Genomic DNA, 20,791 nt, shown 5'->3' with positions numbered 1-20,791 from the left:
ACAATGTACTTCCCTTGTCTCATGAAGAAGTGCCCCTCCTCCTGCCACACCTCCAATCCCAGAAAATAATGCATCAAGCCGATATCCTTCATCTCATACTCTGAAGCAAGATCTCTCTTGCAGCCCTCAATGAGTCTCTCTGCACCAGTGATGATCAAGTCATGAACATACAACACCAGAATGAGAGGCTCCTCACCCACCACAATGAAGTATAGGTTCGGATCAGCCTCACTCTTTGTGAAACCCAACTGCTACAAGTATGTATCAATCCTAGAGTACCAAGCTCTAGGAGCTTGCTTTAGGCCATAGAGTGCCTTTTTCAATCTGCATACATGGGACTCCTTCCCATGCACCTCAAATCCCTGTGGTTGCTCAATATAAACCTCCTCCTGAATGAAGCCATTGAGAAATGCGATCTTCACATCCATCTAGTGGATCTTCCAACCCATCTTTGTTGTAATCGATATAATGGAGCGAATAGATGTATACCAAGCTACGGGAGTGAAGGTCTCCTCATAGTCAACTCCCTCTACCTGTGAGAACCCTCTCGCCACAAATCGAGCTTTGAACTTCTCGATGTTGCCATCTACAACATGCTTTATCTTGTAGAGCCATCTGGAAGTAACAATTGATTTACCTTCAGGCCTTGGCACTACCTCCCAAACATCGTTCTTCATAATAGAAGAATACTCCTCCATCATGGTCTCTCTCCAAACTTGTTGGCTGGTTTCCTCCTCATAACTAGAAGGCTCAGAGTCGACAATGCTTGTTACCAATGCCATGTAACTACAGAACGGCTTAGGTGGTTTACTCTCTCTATCCTGTCCTTTGGCCCAACAACTAATGTGGCCTCACGTAAGGTATCTTGAAGCCACTTGGGCTTCTTCTTCCTTGAGCATACTTCTCCCACCCGAGTGAAAGAATCCTCATTATCATCAGAAGCCTGAACTCCTGAAGGCCTGTCAACTGACCTCATGCATGAACCTGTGCCTGTAGATGCTGAAGTACCGTGCGAATTGTCCATTAGTGGACTACCCTGTGAATTGCTCTGCGAAATGCCCTGCATGCTACCCGAAGAACCACCCACCTGACTCTGAGAGCCACTGCTCACTGATGGACCTGACACTGTAATCGATGTGTCTCCTGATCCCTAACCACTGGATCCCTGTGATTGACTCAGCTGCTCCTGAGGGTCTGGTGACTCTGGATACTCTAACTCCCATGAACTCCTGAAAGCTCTCTCCTCGAACTTCACATCGCGCCTGACAACCACTTTCCTCTGTGCAGGAATATAAATTTGATAAGCTTTCGAGGTCTCGCGATAACCCACAAAGATGCCCTTGTTTGCGGTGGGCTCTAGCTTGGTCCTGTTCTCCTTGAAGACATAGGAATATGTAAGGCTCCCAAAGATACGAAAGTTCCCAACATCAGGCTTCTTCTCAGAAAAAGCCTCCTCTGGAGTCACATTCCCCAAGGCATGATGTGGACTCTTGTTCTGCAAGTACATAGCAGTGTTGAAGGCCTCTACCCACAAAAAATAAGGTAACCCCTGATCATGAAGCATGGCTTTGGAAGCCCCTACAATGGATCTGTTCTTCCTCTCCACAACCCCATTCTGCTGGGGGTAGTAAGGAACTGTGAACTCCCTTCTAATGCCCGCCTCAGCACAAAAATCAACAAACTCACCAAGGGTATACTCCCCTCCACTGTCCGACTTGAGGACCTTGATCTTCCTATCTGTGTGGGTCTCCACAAGAGCTTTGAACTCTTGAAACCGCTTGAAGACCTCACTCTTGGTCTTCAAGAAATAAATCCAGGTCTTCGTGGAGTGGTCATCAATGAATAAAACATAGTACTCATAGCCACTCAATGATACATGAGACATCCGACCACTCACATCGGTATGTATCAAGTCAAGGATCTTGATCGCTCTGCTGTCACTGCTGGGAAAAGGGGATCTGGAAACTTCCCCAAAGCACATCCTTTGCATACATCAAGATCTGGCACACCAGTGGTGATCTCTTGCAATGTACTCAAGGCCCCATGATACATGTGCCCCATCCTGCGGTGCCAAACCTCACACAACTCTGAACTGCTAGATTTGCTGTCGGTCCTGTCTTGGGTGTTGTTACTCAATGCCATCAGGGGTTGGAATGAGAACTTGTACACCTTGGCATGGCGCACACCAATCTCTCTAGCTGAAGAAGCTGGAGTTCCCCTAGAATAAATAAGCACCTGCCCTCTCCTGAACAACACATCATACCCTCTACCCTCAAGTGCTGAGACAAATATTAGGTTCTTCTTCATTCCAGGCACATATAGAACATATGACACTTTCAAGGGAGGTTTGGGTCACCTATCAAATGTCAATGTCCCCACACCGACTGCTCTAACAATGCTGTCATCACCAAGTACTACCTCCATATCAGTATCACCCTCTGAAAGCTCTGAGAAGTACTCTCTGACTCCTGTCATGTGGCGGGAAGCGTCACTGTCAACATACCAAATGCTAGAAGATGCTCTGCTAGTAGCAGGGAATGCACACTCCCTCTGAACCTGTATGGCAGATGATCCTGCACTAGTGGCCTCACAAGCTATGAACCCAAACTCCCGATCAAATCTCTTTGAGAAGCTTTCTATCTCTGCAGAAGCTGTCATGGGTTTGTCTTTCCCTTTCTTGTTCTTCTTCTCCGGACACACAACAACATAGTGTCCCAACTTTTGGCAATTTCAACATTTGACTTTGGAATAGTCCTTCTCCTTGTTCTGTTGCTTGCCTTTACCTTTGCCTTTGCCTCCACTGTTGGAAGCTTGCTTCATTGCTCTACGCTTCTTGCTTCTTGCTAACAATGCCACATTGTCATCCTCCTCCACTTGTTTGGCTGCCCCAAGATGGTTCTTTCTGATCTCATTCTGAATGCAATCATCCCACAACCTGTCCCAATCGGGAAGGTTTTCCCGTGCAACAATGCCATCCACAAAATTCTCCCAAGTCTTGGGAAGACCATTCAAAGAGATTCTCACCATCTCAGTGGGTGCAATGATCTCATCTACGGCTTCCAACTCATCTCTCACTGAAGTGATCTTTGTGAGGTATGCTGTAGCATTGTCAGTCTTAGCCATTTTAATGGCCTTTAGTTTCTCCTTTAGGACCATTTTTTTGTTTTCATTTGAGCTCTGGTAAAGATTGGTCAAGGCTGTCCACATCTCATGTGCATAAGTCTTTCCTCTCACATGAGGAATGACATGATCTTTGGTTCCTTCCAGAATCAATCTTTTTGTTTTAGCATTTTTTTTGTTAAAACTCTGCCAACTGTACAGGGTCAACAGATATTGCTACTGGGTTCTGTGTGGTATTTACCATAATGCCCCATACTTCTGCTTCCTCCAAGATGTTCTGGATTCTCTCCTTCCATGCACTGTGGTTGTTCTGCCCATCCAATTTGTCTTCAACTCTCAAACCCAAAGACATGTTTCACTGTCCTACCAAACTGAAATTTTCAAATCTGTGGTAAAGGTTTCTGTTTTCTGTGTAAAAATCAGCTTGCTGTAATTTTCACTTTGCTGTCTCAAATTGCACTTTTAAGCCAACCAAGCCTTGATACCATGAAGAAATTTGAACCCCCACTTCGGTTATTAATTTTCCTTATCACTCCATGCATTTAGTTTTAAATCCAAGCATGATAAAAATTCTTAAATCTGGAAATGACAATAATTTTTCTGAAAACACAAATTTAGAGATTTCACAACTACTGAAATTGCAGAAATAAAACATAACAAAATTATGACAGCCACACAGAGAAAATAACACAGTGATTTTTGGTCAATGTGACCCTGAAAAACCCCCTACAACTCTTGGGGAAAAGCAGTTTGAGAGCTCTTCTTTACTTCTGAAAATGCTTTTACAAAGACTGAAATACACAGTAAAAATTCCAGCAACCACAAATTACAACTTATCTCGATTTCCGTGCTTGAACTCCACCTCGAAAATCGTGCCAATCAACAAACAACCAAAACGTAAATTTTTACAGCAATAAAACAACATTAAATGTTGTACGACCAGCCTCGAAAAAACATGCCCAAAACTTGTTGTCCCTCTTCCTCAATTTCTGTGCCTTTCTCTTGTTGTATGATTTTTCCTTGGGATGCGTGCCAATAAATGATGCTGCCAAGATTTGCTGAAATGTCTTCTTGCTGTTCTTCTTCACTTCCTCACTGCTTAGAAATTTTCTCCTTGCTCTCTCTTTTCTTTCTCTTAAATGCTCATAAAAGAATGAATGATCTTTTCCTCCTCTTTTCTTTTTATTCTCTAAATGACCTTTTGGGTTACCCTAAGATCTAATGGCTGAGATTCATTTATATCTAGGGATGAGAATAAATGTGTATTTAATTCTATTTTTGAACTCACCCACTTAAATAAAGACCCACTTAGCCTTTTATTTCCATAGTCACTTTTTCACTTTCTAATTTTTCATTGAGTTTAATAAAGTCACCTTTAAATTAGAATGTAACTTTACCACTTATAAAGTCACTTTTAAATTAGAATGTAACTTTACCACATATAAAGTCACTTTTAAATTAGAATGTAACTTTACCACTTATAAAGTCACTTTTAAATTAAATTGACTTTACCACTTATAAAGTCACTTTAGGAGAAAAGTACAAATAAGTTTGGACACTTTTCCCTAGGCCAAAGATCAAAGCCTTAGGGAACCACTTGTCCTCCGGTACCCAAATTTTAACAGGTCTTTCATTTCAAAATTAGAAGCTAACTCCCTCTTACAATGGAGGACAAGAGGTTCTCCTTCTTTCAAGAATAAATCATCAACATACAAATTTACAATACCATAATCAAAGGTATACCTTGGACAGTGTTGAAGTAGAGGTTTGGGTCTGCGGTGCTTTTGGTGAATCCAAGTTTCATCATGTAGCTATCAATGCGAGCATAACAAGCTCTTGGAGCTTGCTTCAACCCATATAAGGCTTTCTTCAGGTTGCATACATGAGTTTCCCTGTCATGTTCTTCGAAGCCTCGTGGCTGTTCCACAAATACCTCTTCCTTGAGGAAGCCATGCAAGAAAGCAATTTTCACATCCATTTGGTGAATAGTCCATCCGTGGCTACCAACTAAGGCAATAACAGATCGAATAGTACTATATTGAGCTACAGGTGGAAAAATCTCATCATAATCTATTTTCTATTTCTGAGAGAAACCTCTAGCTACAAATCTAACCTTATATTTTTGAATACTACCATCTGCACCATGTTTACTCTTAAACAACCATTTGGATGTGACACTACATTTACCTTGAGGTCTGGGAACCACTTCCCTGACATTATTCTGGACGATGGACTCGTATTCTTCAGTCATGGCATCTTTCCAAACTTGTTATTTTGCAGCTTCTTCAAAGGTGCATGGTTTTTCCTGAATGATGTTGCTCATGGCATCAACATACCCTTGAAATCGACTTGGCTTCTTACTTTCTCTGAACGTTTCTCTTGGGGTAGCATGTTGCTCAACATTTTGCAAGGTATCTCACAACCATAATGGTCTCTTTCTGGTAGGAGGATAATGTGGTAGAGAATCTAGAGGATCCATGGAACCCATGGGATTATCAACAAGCTCATTCTTAGGTTCCAGTTCAGACTTCAGATGCATGTCTTTTTTAATTAACAACTTGTCTTTCAGCAATGGCAAGAGGAGGAGAGTCTCTTTCTTTTCCAAAAGCTGCATCTGCATCGAATGTTGCGTCTTCGCTAAACTCTATAGTCCTTTGACCAGGTACATAAATTCTATAAGCTTTTGAATTATCACAATAACCAACAAATGTACCTTTCTTATTTGAAGCTTCCAGTTTGTTCCTTTTCTCTTTCAGCGCATGGATGTACAGAAAACAACAAAAGATTCTCAAATGACACACCTCAGGCCTTTCACCAGTGAAGACTTCTTCAAAAGTCTTATTATCTAAGGCATGATAAGGAGTTATGTTTTGCGCATAAACACCAATTTTTACAACTTCTCCCCACAGAAACTTTAGTAGCTTTTGATCATGCAACATGGCTCTGACCACTTCCATAATGGTTCTGTTCTTCCTCTTAGCCACACCATTTTGTTGTGGATTGCATGATACAATGGTTTCTTTCTGTATTCTGATGCCTTTTTAAGAATCATTAAAGTCATTGGAGGTGAACTCTTCCCCATTATCAGATATGAAAGTTTTGATCAATTTTCCTATTTGACTTTCAATCAGAGCCTTGAAATCTTTGAACATGTCAAATGCTTCCCCTTTGTTTTTCAAAAAGAATATCCAAGACTTGCAAAAATAATCATCAACAAAAATCATGAAATACAAGTAGCCACCAAGAGAAGTAATAGGCATAGGTCCACATAAATCAAAATGTATGAGCTGAAATACCTGACTAGTTTTTGTTCTGCTTGAAGGGAATGGTCCCTTTACATGCTTTCCACTTGCACATCCTAAGAAAACTCTTTCATGATCCATTCTCATTTCAGACATTCCAGTAACCATCTTCCTTACATGAGGTAAGGCTTTGTAGTGTAGGTGAGCGAATCTTCTGTTGCATTGCTCACACTTAAGATCAGTATCATGGACCAGTGCATGAGTGGGTTTACCATTGACTTTGTAAAGCCTTTCACATTTTGATCCAAGAGTGAAGGCTTCTCTCATACTTGAGTCCAAAGGCCAGATTATAACTTTTCCATTAATAAAAGCAACTTTCATTCCTTTATCTTCTAGAGCAGATATGGATACAAGATTCTTTTTCAAACTAGGTACAAACAAAACTTATTGCAGAAAATAAATTTTCTATCATCTTATTGAACCATAACCTTTAACTTGGTGAGTAGAATTATTTCCAAGGACAACATTTAAATTAGTCTCCCTTTCAACTAGATTAGAGAGTGCTTCTTTGTAACAACGAAAATGTTTGGAAGCACCATTAACAACTAACCTGCTATCAAATGAATCTGCAAAAGAAGAAATGGAAAGAGAAAAAACACGAAAATATTCTGATTCAGTTTCCACTGCATTATTTCTATACCATTGATTTCTTGTATTTTTAAGAGAGTCTTTTCTTTGATTTTCATAAGTGTCTCTTTCTATAATCAAATTTGTTTTTGAATCTAGGGGTTCTTCTTTCTCTACAGTCATGAGCAAAGTGACCATGCTTTTGACAGTCAAAGCATCTAAGTTTTGACATGTTTAGATTCCCTTTAAAGGAATCATTTGATTTGAAAGCAGATTTCTTTGAAAAATGATGATTGCCTTTATTACCTTTCTTTCTCTTGTCACAGGCCGAAAATGCAGTAGGTTCCCCATCTTCATGATGTGAAATTCTACCTCTAGAGAGCATTCTGGCCTCCTCCTAAATACACTTTCCCAAGGGCTCATCCTCTCACAAGCTCACACACACAAACACAAATTTGTGTTGTCTATTGCCTTGTCTCACTAACTCTTGCTCATAAGACAATGAATAAGCTTTTTGAATAGGCTAAATCTGGCAAGTTATATTTTTGGAACTCAAACTAGTGATTGATGAGTTCACTGAGTCTAGTTGACTCATGCAACTTGTTCATCCTCAATTTAGAACTTGCGACTCACTCGCTTTTCTTTTTCCAAAGCTGACTCACACTAGGAGACAAACAATTGAGCCTCCAACTATTTGCATGAGTTAAACTGCTTCATGAACTCGCCTTAACTTTTAGGAACTCATCCTAAATTATAGGAATTCGTCCTAACTAATAGGAACTTGAGCATGCTAAGGAAGGACTGGTTGTGGCCTCTTTGACTAAATCACAAGTCAAAGAAAGACCTTCTCTCACTACTATTTTCAACACTCCCTCTTAGCGAGGAAGGTTCTTTTGGAAGAACCTAATCTACCTAGATCTGTCTCCAATACTACCACATTCTCTGCTGTTGCGACTGCTCCCTCTGTACTAGAAGACTTCCTCGCTTTTTTTTGTGGAACCTGATCTGAAGACTTGTTCTTTCTCACCATGCAATATAAGCCCATCACTTCAGTCATAAGTGCCATGTACCCTGCGTACCTTTGTGGCTGCTTCTTCTGGCTTAAGGTGATACTGGAAGATCCAACTCTCTCCCGATCTCCCTTAAACAAATCCTTTTCCCACTTGGATCGAAATCTCCCTATACTGGGAGTTACTGACTGAGTTGTTGTCTACACTCACCGTAGGCTATGCTCCTCATCATCCTACTGGTCATCCCAACTGCCAACTAGCTTAGACTCAAACTGTGATACTGGTTGATGCTCCATATTGAGAGCTCTATCCTACTTTCGCTCAACCACCACTTCTCTACTTTGAGCTCTCCTTGCCTTGCTGCTCAAGGTTGCACCTTTCTCTATTTGCAACTTGTAGAGATTCTTCACCCTCACACCTATATGCTTCTTACATCTAGAAGTCGAGTGTTGGAGGTACACCTTACTTCTACTGGAGATGATATCATATCCCTTGTTACCAAGGGTAGCTACTAAAAGAAGATTCTACCTCAATCCTCGAACATAGAGAACATCTCTGAGATGAAGAGGATTACCTGACTCCCTCTAAAAATGACAGTACCAATTCCTCTAACTACATATTGATCATCATCTCGTAGCTCAATCTGAAATTTCATGTCCTTCTCCTTTAGGCGGTTGAAACTCTTCTTGTTCTCGATCATGTGGAAGGATGCTCCTAAATCAATATACCATATACTACTATCTGCTGAGCTTGCCATGCAAGCAATCAATGAGAAATCTTTCTCGAACTGGGTAGAAAATGCATCTACCTCTGCTGATGCAACTACATGATCCTTACTAGACTCCTTCTTCTGCTTAGGACACTTAGTGGCATAGTGTCCAAACTCATGGCAATGGAAGCACTTGATCTTGCTCAGATCCTTCTTCTTGCCCTTCTGACTTGACTCGACCTCTCCTTGGCCCTTCCTGCCCTTACCCTTGCCTGCTAGGGCAAGATTCTCCTCGTCCATTGTCATAACTGATCTACCATCTCTAGTAGCTTTCCAGATCTCTTCCTGAAAGTAGTCAGTCCAAAACCTTTCCCAATTGGGAAAATTCTCTTTACCACTGATAGCATCCTAGAAACCATACCAAGACTTGTAAAGTCCTAGTAAGACCAAACTCGCAAGGTCATGATCAGATACAATCACGCCCACACCACCCAACTCATCTCGTACCTGAGTGAACTTTGACAAATATGTGACAATGGGCTCATCTTTGCTCATCTGGATACTCCTCAACTTCTCCTTAATAGCAAGCTTCTTGGTGTCACTGGTACTCTAATATAGTTCTAAAATAGTTTTGAACATCCCATAAGCTGTCTTCTTCTCACGGATATGAGGAACTATATGATGTTTGACCCCTTCTAGAATAATCCTCCTTGGCTTGATATCATTCTTAGTATGCTGGGTCAACTGTTGGGGATCTTGTGGTGGTGGTATGACCTGCTTCGCAAATTCTCCCATCCTATTATTCTCCAAAACTATCATGATCCTCCCTTTCCATGGAACGAAGTTCGATGCTCCCTCTAAACAGTGATCTATTCTCAACCCTTGGCAGGCCATTCTGCCTAATTACAGAACTCTCCAACACTCTCCCACTAACAACCCTGTAATTCTTCACAAGAAGCTGTAGTTAGGGCTCAAATAATTCTGCCTCTCCTATCAGTCTCGTAGTCCTTCGCAAGGACTGAACTTAGTGCTGAAAAAACACCTTCTAGCAACCCTCCAATTTGCTCTTAAGCTGTCAACCAACTGCTGCTCAAACAAACTGTAGAACAACCCTACACAACCTAGCAATGCATCAATCACTGAAGAACACAAAACATACCTCAACTAGCAGACTTCTTCTGCTCTTCTTAGGTCACGGTTCTAGGTGTTCCTTTGAGATTCCTTGGCCTCTGATTAGTGCACCTGAACACAGTGCACCAGTCCTCCACAACTCGGCCTCTAAACCTCCACAAAAACCTGTGTAACCCTCCCTTTACAAGCCTCCTTCATACGCTGTCCTAAAGGAATGTTCCAGCCACCTGTTAGGCCTTCCAACCCTCCAATACTGAGACTACAAGGGCTCAGCTCTCCTTCTAAGCACAGAAAATCTTGGCCTGATACACAGAGAATTACACACACAAAAAACACAGAACTGCCCTCAAGCTCAGCCACAAACTGCCCTTCAACTCGGCCTGTACCAAATCACAGAAAGGCACAATAGAAACTCGGCTCCGTCCTTTGATAAGGCTCTGAGAGGCTGCGGCTGGTTCAAAAGTTCTTCTCCTATGATTGCGTTGCTTCTTGTAATATATGAACCAACTTATGCTGGTCTTTATTCTGTTCCCTGATCTAATACCATGTAGAAAATCCACGAAAATTCTGATTTTCTTGAATGAACAAATCTAAAACTAACTTATAACCCAAGACACATAATTTTCTCTACTCAATTTGCAGCGGAATAGGAACAGAAATAACACAGCCACAATATCAAAAACACAATTTTTCTAGGGAACCCAACTGGGAAAACCCTTTGCTTGATTGAGAATTTTATTGATAGAAGAATGAGCAATAGATCTCTTACAAAAACAATCTTGTTTCAATAGAAACCAATCTGGTTTTCTCTGCTTGTACTAAGCTGAAACACCTGCAAGACTCTGATCCCTGCTTCCCTATTTCCTTGTACAAATCCCAAGGAAATTCTCCTATAAATCTGTGCACAAGCCTCTCTTGGTACGCTGATCCTCTCACAAGCTCACACACACAAACACAAATCTGTGTTCTCTACTGCCTTGTCTCACCAACTCATGCTCACAAGACAATGAATAATTCTGTGCCTTGGTCCTCCTTATAAGCTTTTCAAATAGGCTAAGTCTAACAAGTTATATTTTTGGAACTCAAACTAGTGATTGATGAGTTAACTGAGTCTAACTGACTCATGCAACTCGTCCATCCTCAATTTAGAACTTGAGACTCACTCACTTGTCTTTTTCCAAAGATAACTCGCACTAGTAGGCAAACATCTGAGGCTCCAACTATTTGAATGAATTAAACTGCTACATGAACTCACCCTAACTTTTAGGAACTCACCCTAACTTTTAGGAACTCGTCCTAAATTATAGGAACTCGTCCTAAGTTATAGGAATTTGTCCAAACTTATAGGAATTTGTCCAAAATTGTAGGAACTTGTGCGTGCTAAGGAAGGACTGCTTGTGGTCTCTTTGACTAAGGCACAAGTCAAAGGACCTTCTCTCATTGCTATTTTCAACATACATGAATTGAGTCTGGAAATCCATAGGGAAGCCCCCTTGACTTAGGTCCATCCTTTGTCTAAAGTGCAGAAGAGTGTTGGTGAGGTGACAGTGGCCAACCTCTTAGTAACACAAGTCTTCACCTAGGGGTTTGTACTTTACATTTTTCAGTGACATATTGTGTGGTAATAGATAGAAGGCCAATTGTACCTTCCAGAATAGGATTATCTAAATCTTTGATATCTTAGACTCTAGATTCCTTACAAGGGCAAAACCCCATAAATGTTCCAACGAAAGCATGATCTGTGAATTTCAGGGCAATCAGTTGATGTTGCTGGGGAGGAAGTTCCAATGACATGACTTCTTCCCATTTCTTAGCAGACACATGAGTTCCCCCTTTTTCATTTGTTTGTTTGTGTATTCATTCTTTTGCTATCATCCTTTGGAAAATAATCAATGAATCCTATTGATGAGAGGCTCCCTATATGGATGAGTGGGAGAACTGGAGATTCCTTCCTGCCGGACATAATTGCATGCATGTCAGAGTGTCAGACTTAGTATCAAGCCAGAAACACTCCAAGACATCCATTCGCTGAAATCGTCTCTTTTTTAAGTTTGTTCCTTTTCACTTTTCCCTTTGTTACTTAGTAATTTTGATTCCTTTTGTTTTGCATGTTATAAAAATTCTATCCCCATCCTTGTCTTAGAGGGTATCTTTAGCTGTATAGCATGTTCGGATAAAAACTGATGTTATAGTACTTTGTTAGGGTTCTCTACCTTTTTGTAAACTTGGTAGTCCCTTATGCTGCTTGTTACTTGTCTATTCCCCATTTTTTGTTTTGTTTTTTGTTTTTTGTATCCAGAGGAATCGGCAACTGGGTTGGGCTCATACTTGTGTGACACGGGGTCGATTATGATCACTAACACTATACCTCTGGGGCCTATGACCTGTCCTCCTCTCTGTAGACCGGGGTACTTCTGGGGGATTTGAATTTGGATCTCTTGGTTTACACAATACTTCATTTCACGACGATCACCAACTGAGCTGCACTCTGGGGACCTATTCCCCATTTTTGTTACCTTTGGATGCTAATATCATTTGTTTCCATTTACTGCATTTAACATTTAATTGAGATCTGACTAATGTAAATTGTATCAATCACTTTTCTGAGGTATTTTAATTACTTCTCTGTATCTCAGTTGTCTTTTGACCTTTTTGGTCATTTATGATTGACAATATAAATTGTATGGACTCGTTATGGTATGCTCTGATGACTATACCACTACTTGCGACAAATTTGAAATTTGAATAATCATTAGCTTACAATGGTCGATGAACTGTAGGTTGCCTTCAATGGGGCATACATTAGGGAGAGGAAGATTTGCTGCCATGGAGAGGCTTCTGTCCAGTGGCAGTGCAATGGAGCCATCAGGTAATACTGAAGATTTAAGCTCATGAAGAGTAGGTCATCCAGCTATTTCTCTTGCTATTTTTTTGCTTACAGTTTTAATAGATCTGGAAACCGTTGCTAAATAGGTTTCAGTGGAAATTTTTTCTTTGCTTGTTTTGTGTGCACTGTCTGGGATATTACATTCGTTCATGTTTGGGTTTCTGAAGAATGTCTGGTTAGATTACTCCATGAAGGAATTTGGCTGTGACAACCATATGAACGTTTCCTTTTTCAGCAGAGGAGGCTAGCTATGAGAAAGGAACAGCTCAATCCATCCAGAAGGAAATGAACGAGGCAGATGAAGCCAATCTTCTGGAAGAAGAGGGTATCTGTGCCACTGATATTTCACATCTCTTGATACATCAGAGTCTTCAGTATTTCTTTGTACTTTGAAATTGAGTTTTTTTGAAAAATAACTGGTTGTCTCTTTTCATTTATCTAAACCTTTTTTTATTTTTTTGGATTTTCTTTTAGATGCCATGACAACAATAACATCTATTGGTACAGCTCTGTCCTATTAAACTTGAGCTGATTAAATTTATATATCAATAAACATAGGTGAGTTTTAGGACAAGCATTGTTACATGAATGGGATGATGGAGCATCCCGGTGAATTAATGATCAATTAATTTTTAGATCATCTTATATTTTTCATATTCGAGGGAAGCCTTGCTCACATAATAAGAATGAATAGCTTGTTTGGCCATATCAATGGTCTCTTACATGTGTTTTATTGCATACTTATACCCATTAGCCAAGTAGATAACCTTTACCAAAGGTTCTCTAACCATTTGTGCTTCCTTCACTCCTTCCTAAAAGGAACCAATGTACACTAGTTTAGAAATGGCTTTGCCATCTTGTCTTGTGCTAAATTCACAATTATGCCACTCATCGAAATGAACATCTACTTCAAAAATCGATAATAATATAGAGACTAAAATGAAATAAAAGTTGTTGGAAAAACTTGTGATTGTAGTACACAACTACTCCCAATTTCCTTTGAATCTCCTCATGAGGCTAAAAGAAAATGCATGGCTATAAAGGTATGTTGTGCTGCTCATTCCTTGACCAATGGCCTCCTCGATAAAGTACATATTTCCCACATCCTCGAGCATCAAATTGATGCAATGCACAATGCAGAGTCCATAAAAACGTGGGTTGTTGCATAATTTGCTACTTACCAATGACCACATACTTTGTTGTATTAGTTGTTACTAATTGGACAACATACTTTACACCTACCTTTTGGATAAACTCATCCAATAATTCATAGTACATACAACAAGGGTCCATCTTTAATATGTATCAATGCTCAACATTTTTAAAAAACATTGTACCCTTGGGACAATTTACTAGGAAATAATGGAGGCTTCTGCCCTTCCCTTTCAACAAAATTTTTAACTAACATTGTACCCTTGGGACAATATACCAAGAAATAATGGAGGCTCCTACCCTTTCCTTTCATCAGATCATTGGACATCACCATGCATCTAGTGGCCTCCCATGATTTTCTTAGGTGCTACAATCTAGTATTGATATCGTCCTTTTACACTTGAAGGATTGGCCCTTGCAACTCCTCATAGGTAGGGGCTTTATACCATGGGCAACAACAATGACAACATCAAACGTATACTAGTATAACACATTGTACTTTGCAACAGTCAAAGGTATGTCACTATAAAAACTAGTCTTGCCCACAACTTGGTCTATTTCCTTACTCTCATTTCCATGAGTTTGAGATGTGCCTTTGGTTCTTGAGGATCCAACTACTCTATTGATGGAAATTTCAAGTTTGAGAGCTGTTCACATCTTCTTTCTTTTCATAAATAGCTTGATGGGCAGTGGTTTTAAATTTTGGGAATGAACTAGTACAAATCACATCCTAGTGCGTTTGAATTCTATCAAGTTGGTATTTCAAGCCATTGACCCCTCCTGTCATGGACTATCCACACAACTTACAATTCAATTTTTCTAGTTTGTCCCATTCTTACATGACCATATTGCCAAAATGGGTCCAAAACCTTTGGCATAGTGGTAAGGCATTTCAACTTTAAAGTTTAAACTTCAAACCTAGGGAAGAAAAAGTTTTTTTTTTTTTTTACATAAAAGTATGCTTGTAAGGGTTGAGACCTATATATCATTCTATAACCCATTAAAATTCGCTAATGAGAAGTAGGCAACATGTACCTTGCAAGCTCTTGCATAAATCCTGGGGAGAAAATTAGTTAGAGGATGGTATTTTAAGAAATATTTAGGAATATGAAAATGGTAGATCAGAATCAATCACCACTCCAAGAAAAAATCTTTGACGGTGACGAGAATGATTGTTTGGTCCTCCTATGATCAATGGTTTATGATGATAAACTCCTTCCGTCTCAATTGCCACTCATTGCACATACAACTAATCTCCCCCCTCAGCGTACGCCGCACACACAAAAAGAAAGGAAACAAAGTTTGCCTCTTTATGGACACTTTTCCTTGGATTGGTGATTCTATGGTCATGATAGAGTTTCTTTGGTGAAAAATATGATTTCTTGGTTTTTACTAAAAATTGCAATATTTTGTTTTTAGGCTAGCATAGCAATTTTTTGTGATGATGTTGATTTTCTAGCTATGTTTTCATGTATGATTTAAGCCCCTCATTCTGTATTTGCTTTAGAATCCATGTATTTTATTAGGTTTGTTTGGACATTGGTCTAGTGAATTATATATGAAGTAGCATTAACATGCTTTTGCAATCTCTAATGATAACCTTTTTATAGTGGCGATTCTTGTGATGCATTTTGGTAAAGTAGGGAACTAGTATTTTTTTGTTGCTGAATTGAACGATTTCACTCAACAAATTACTCATTGTCTTTTGTTTTGCAGACATGCATGTTTTTGACCGAAAGCCTCTAATGGATCCTCTGCATTTGGTAATGCCCCAAAGATTTAATTTTGTTGTTTGAATGATTGGTTGTTTGCCAAAGTTAGATTGAAATTATCCTTTTTCCTAGGGAAACTTTTCATTTATGCATTGCTAGTAGGCCATACTTTCTCACTGTGAAACAAGGAATTGAGCTAGCCTTACAAAAAATATAGCGTATTCTCTCTAGGTGAAATCTAGAGAGTTGAAAACTTAACCTTGTATAAAATTTGTTTTCACTATGTTGATGTAGGCATGTATAAAATGATGAGTTTTTAAAATCATAATTTGTAGAATCACTTTTTGTATTTTTTATGTATCACTCACATAATTGTAGTCTCTTTGAGGTTAGCTTTTCCTATAGAATTTATCTTAACTTCTCAAATATTTATTATAAATGAAGGTTTATAGATTGAAACATGCAACTTATTGTACCTATTGGATTCATAATGGAAAGCCTAATTTCTTTTTAGAATTGTTGTGTGAAATCTAGATAGAAGAATTTGCACTTTTTTCTTAGGGAATGTTTCTGATTTGCACATTAGGATTGTTGCCTCAAAATATAGCAATGCTTGTCAGGGGAACTCACAAGGCAAGAACCAAATTAAGAGTCAACACTATGAGGTGTGGTTCACTATTACCACAACCACTACCTCCTACTATTTAGTGGACTTTCACCACAAGGGGGGCTTCCCTATATTAGGTCACCTAAAGGATATGTCTAGTCCAAGGGATGATGGTGACAAAATAGGCCAAGGGGAGATGCTCTTCTTAGGAACAAGTCTCAACTAGCACAATTAAGGCAATGCATTCTCCAAGAGGCTTAATCAGGGCACAACATGACCTAGGGTTTGAGAAAAAGCAAGAAGGAAAGGCTTAAAATGAACATAAACAATCATTTTATGGCACAATAAGCCTTCAATAAGCCTTAAGTTGAAGCCTAGGGCAAACTTGGCCTTTTCTAGGGAAAAATTTACCTAGGGCAAGGGACATTTAGCCTAAAAGGGAGGAATTAACCATTAAAAGAGGTTGATTTTGAGGCAAATACCTCACGACAAAGTGTTGAATCCCTCCACTAAGGAATGTCGCAAACCCTAGTTGAAATGGATTACCTAACCCTAGCTAGAAACTTTCCTTAAGAGGCTAAAATTATTAGCGCTTCTTTTAATCCTTCTTCGTCATGCAATAATCACACTTCAAAAATTCAATTAATAGCAATGACAAGAAAGTAGAGATCACAGTGGAAGATAGACAAGAGCCACTAGGCCATTGACCAGGGCAAAACCGACAAGGGGAAAACCTAACAATCTTCTTTCATTAGAGAATCAATCCAACAAGAGATATCAAAGTTAAGTTATGGTCAAAGTAACCAACTTCACCAAGTGTCCAATTCGGCCCTCTGTCAACACTGTCAACCACATGTTTGGAACTCTGTTATAGATTCGAATCTCTGTCACACAAGTTACCACAAACCTCTGTACTAGGTTCAAATCTCTATCACACCAGTCACCACAAACCTCTGTACTAGATTGAGATACCAGTCACCACAAACCTATGTACTAGGTTCAGGTCTCTGTCATTAGTTCGAATCACCATAGCTTCAGACCTCTGTTTCTAAAGTGTCCCCACAGGCTTGACTTTCAAGCACATAATTTGGACCTCAGTTCACAATATATTACCACAGTCTCGACCTTCTAGCACATAATTCAAACCTTTGTTCACAATGTATTACCACAGTCTCGATCTTCTAGCACATAATTCAAACCTCTATTGACAAGTATCACCACAAATTATTTGACACAAAGATTCAACTTGTGTACATGATACAAATCACTTAAAGCGACTTCACAAAGATACTTTGTATTCAAGAGACTTCTTCGACATGCTTCTGTACTTTATTTGTATGCCCATAATTATGTATGTTTGTTCAGATGAATTGTTCCTTGGAGGAGGATGAGTGTTTATAGCCACTTATGAGGTTGAATGGGTGCCATTGCTAGTTGAGCCAACTTGAGGAGATGGAGGGCCAACTTGAACACTTGGGAGCCAAAACTAAATTTAAAAAAATTTAAATTTTTGTTCTTTTTGATAAATACAAAATTTTAACAAGTACATCAATATGAAGACTGACCATAGCTACAAATCCAACACCTTGACTTTGGGTGATGGAGTCTATGGGATTCTTAACTTAGGTGAAAACACTAAACCCTAGCATGGAATAAGGGAATATTGAAATCCTAGGTTTCAAACCCTAACTATTATTTTTGTGAGGGAGCAAAGTCAATGAGGATAGCTAGTTGAAAGATTCACTCATGGGATTGTCATACAAATTCTATAAGTGGGTAATGCGCACAACACCATTACTAAGATTCCGTAGGATGAATTTCAAGTTTTCAACAATATACTAGCTCATAAAAACCCTAGATAATTAGCCATCCCATGCAATAACCAAAAAATATAAAAATTTATCAAATACAAGGAAAACTTACAAGATAGAATGCATGAATCAATCCTTTATTGCTCCAAAATGACATCTCCAATACCAAAGAATAGCTCCATAAGCAAAAAATTTTCAATAGATCACATCTCCACAAGATACAAAGTGAATTTTAGCTAGACTGAAATCTGTTTGAGGGCCGAATTAGATCACAAGTGATGATGGAAATGAAATGTGAGTAACCATTATTTATATGAGGTTTATCTCACCTATTTTAGCCTAATGAAGCCCCTAAAAAAAGTTTGATCTCAAATGAACTTGGGTTACAAGCCAACCCATTCGCTAATGTGAAAATAACCAAATTAGCCCACATGTGTGAGCCATAACCTCTCAAAAAGTCGACGTCATGCCCAATTGGGGCTTAAAATGCCATGCCAATGTGTGCTTGACATGTCAAAGTGTGTAAAGGTGCATGAATGATCCAAAATTTGAGGGATGACCCTCAAATTCACCTCAAATCCTCCTCTGGGGTTCCAAGGGCAGCTGGGGTAGCATCAAGTGGTCTCCATGGGTCTCCAACTATTAATTAAGTCCTCCTCCTCTCCAGCGTTAGGGTTTCCTCTAGTGCAACAAGCCCTCCTTAGTATGTAATGGGAGACCATCCTCATCTGGGCTCTAAATCATCTCCAACCCATCAGGTTGTGTCAAGGCCAACTTAGGGCATACTGAGTCCAGTGGTGTCACTATGAAGAATCCCCAAAGCCAAATCAATTGACCAATGTCATGGGTCTTGGAGGTACTCTTGGACATGTGTCATCTGCTAATGTTGTCAGGTGGCTCTAGCCTCTCAATGTTGTGTTTGCTTATGCCATGTACTTCTCTGAAAAGGCCTGGGTACTTGTGGAGTAGGTGCCCTCAAGACTTGGGTTGCTGAACCACGTGAAAGCAACCATCCATTAGAGACTAAGATCAATAACAAATCTAAGTGAACCAAACTTGAATGTTAAGGGCAATTTAATACTATAAACGAAGATCACCATCCAATATTAGGACCAATTCCTCACAAAGGTGTTTTCTCTCTTAGTAGGGGTGGCTAAAGGTCAACCCTAGTTGGTGCTTCCAACCCTTAAGGGGAAGTGGCAGTTCTTGGGTCCACCCCTCAATCAATGTGTTAGTGTATAATATGATGATAACGAAGGGGAAATGGCTTCATGGTCATGTGCCATAGTCAAAGGGACCAACTAATGGGTGTCCACATATCGAGTGTATAGATCAATGTTACATGGCTCATACTCGCAAATACTCGATTGGAATATCATTCGTTGACTCTGAAAGACTTGCAAACAAACTTAGGAAAGACTTGGGAAGATTCAGGCAAGACTTGACAAATAGAAAAAGCTAAAAAATATCTCATTTTTTGCATAAAAGATAAACTAATGGCGTTTCCAACACATGCAAGTTATAAAACCATGGTTTACACGAGAATTCATATCATCATCTCATAAAATCTGATCATTGAGATTTGTATTCAAAATTTTTAACAACAAATTGAAAAATGATTTCATAAACAAAATAACATATGGTAGCACATTGCATGTTCTCCATGAATCATAACATAATTAGAAAACCAAAAATAGACAGTCTCTCCATATGCAATGTCCAACATCAATGGGCTCAAGCCTCAAACAACAACAGGTGCAGGTGTGTTTTGTGAAAATTCGAGAAGCCCCGAATCACTACTACAACAACTAATTATATTTCTCCTACTGAATCAAGTTAGTTATAGTATTATAAGGTAAGCATCGAAATAGATACAACTGCAACCTTCACAAATTTAAATAATAGGCGGAAACAAGAATCTGAGCAAGAAATAAATAACACACACAAGTGACATCATTGTTTTTGGACGAATGTCCCTGGAAAAACCCAATGCGGGAAAACCGATGCAGCAACAGAGGGTTTGTATTATTAAGCAGTAATTTCTAAGTACAATTCTTCAGATGCCCAAACTGGCAATCCTATATAGTGATCTAATTGGACAAAAAGTGGTGAGATGATCTCACCCTGTCACTGGAAAATCCGACATTGATCTGTGCTGGAGATGAGCCTCTACGCTGCCTTTCTGCAGTACTGCATCGCACCCACGCAGTCACTGCGTCACACCCATGCAGTCACTATTGTTGGGACTGCGCTGCACCTCCTTTGATCCTTTGCTCGCTGGAAACTTCGGCGCTTTGTCTTCCTGGTCTCACACCCCAGCTCTGACACTTGATCCCGATTATTCCTCAGGAGAATTTCAGACTCCCTCTAAAGCTTTACGTTGCCACAACACAGCTCTGCGTGGCCCTGCTTCAGCCTCTCTAGATGTCTCTTTCCTCTCTGCCTTATACTCTCCGGATCAGGAAAACTTCCTCTGGAAACTATCCCTGCCTCTTACTGCAATAAATCTCCTCGATGACCTCTCTGACAACTGTTGCGCTGCCCTCTTGAGAAAATCGATCTCTGATCTCTCACTCGATGTGTCTTCCAAATGCCCATCAAGCCTCTTCTTATAATCTTCTCGTTGAGTAACCAACGGCCCAGATTATATTCTCATCAATAGCTCAAATCATTTTGGCTTGATCCTCGTCTTCTTCTAGAAGTTTCATCCTCAGTTTAATTTATACCCTTTAATTATTGTAATTTCCTAAGTTTAGACTTAGGCATTCATTAAAATAATTAAT

General features: G+C 39.6%; 1 protein-coding gene across 4 annotated transcripts in view; it reads left to right on the top strand.

Annotated features, from left to right (window-relative positions):
- LOC149203174 (SCA7 domain-containing protein SELMODRAFT_431321-like) overlaps positions 1-20,791 on the top strand; it is a 325,301-nt gene that overhangs the window by 40,756 nt on the left and 263,754 nt on the right. The window contains exons 2-4 of one of the 4 annotated variants that reach the window (XM_089403356.1): positions 12,620-12,708; positions 12,965-13,051; positions 15,595-15,641. In XM_089403356.1, coding sequence (XP_089259482.1) covers positions 12,620-12,708; positions 12,965-13,051; positions 15,595-15,641 — 223 coding nt within the window. Of the gene's footprint in view, positions 1-12,619; positions 12,709-12,961; positions 13,052-15,594; positions 15,642-20,791 lie in introns of all 4 variants that reach the window. The other 3 variants (XM_089403355.1, XM_089403357.1, XM_089403358.1) reach the window with 3 other exon arrangements.

The sequence above is a fragment of the Pinus tabuliformis genome, chromosome 2_1 (assembly GCF_031772625.1).
Source record: "Pinus tabuliformis cultivar Carrire ecotype Pingquan chromosome 2_1, CPIR1, whole genome shotgun sequence".
Lineage (NCBI taxonomy): Eukaryota > Viridiplantae > Streptophyta > Pinopsida > Pinales > Pinaceae > Pinus > Pinus tabuliformis.
The sequence above is the reverse complement of the archived record's forward strand: the minus strand, read 5'-3'. Positions and strand labels throughout refer to the sequence as shown.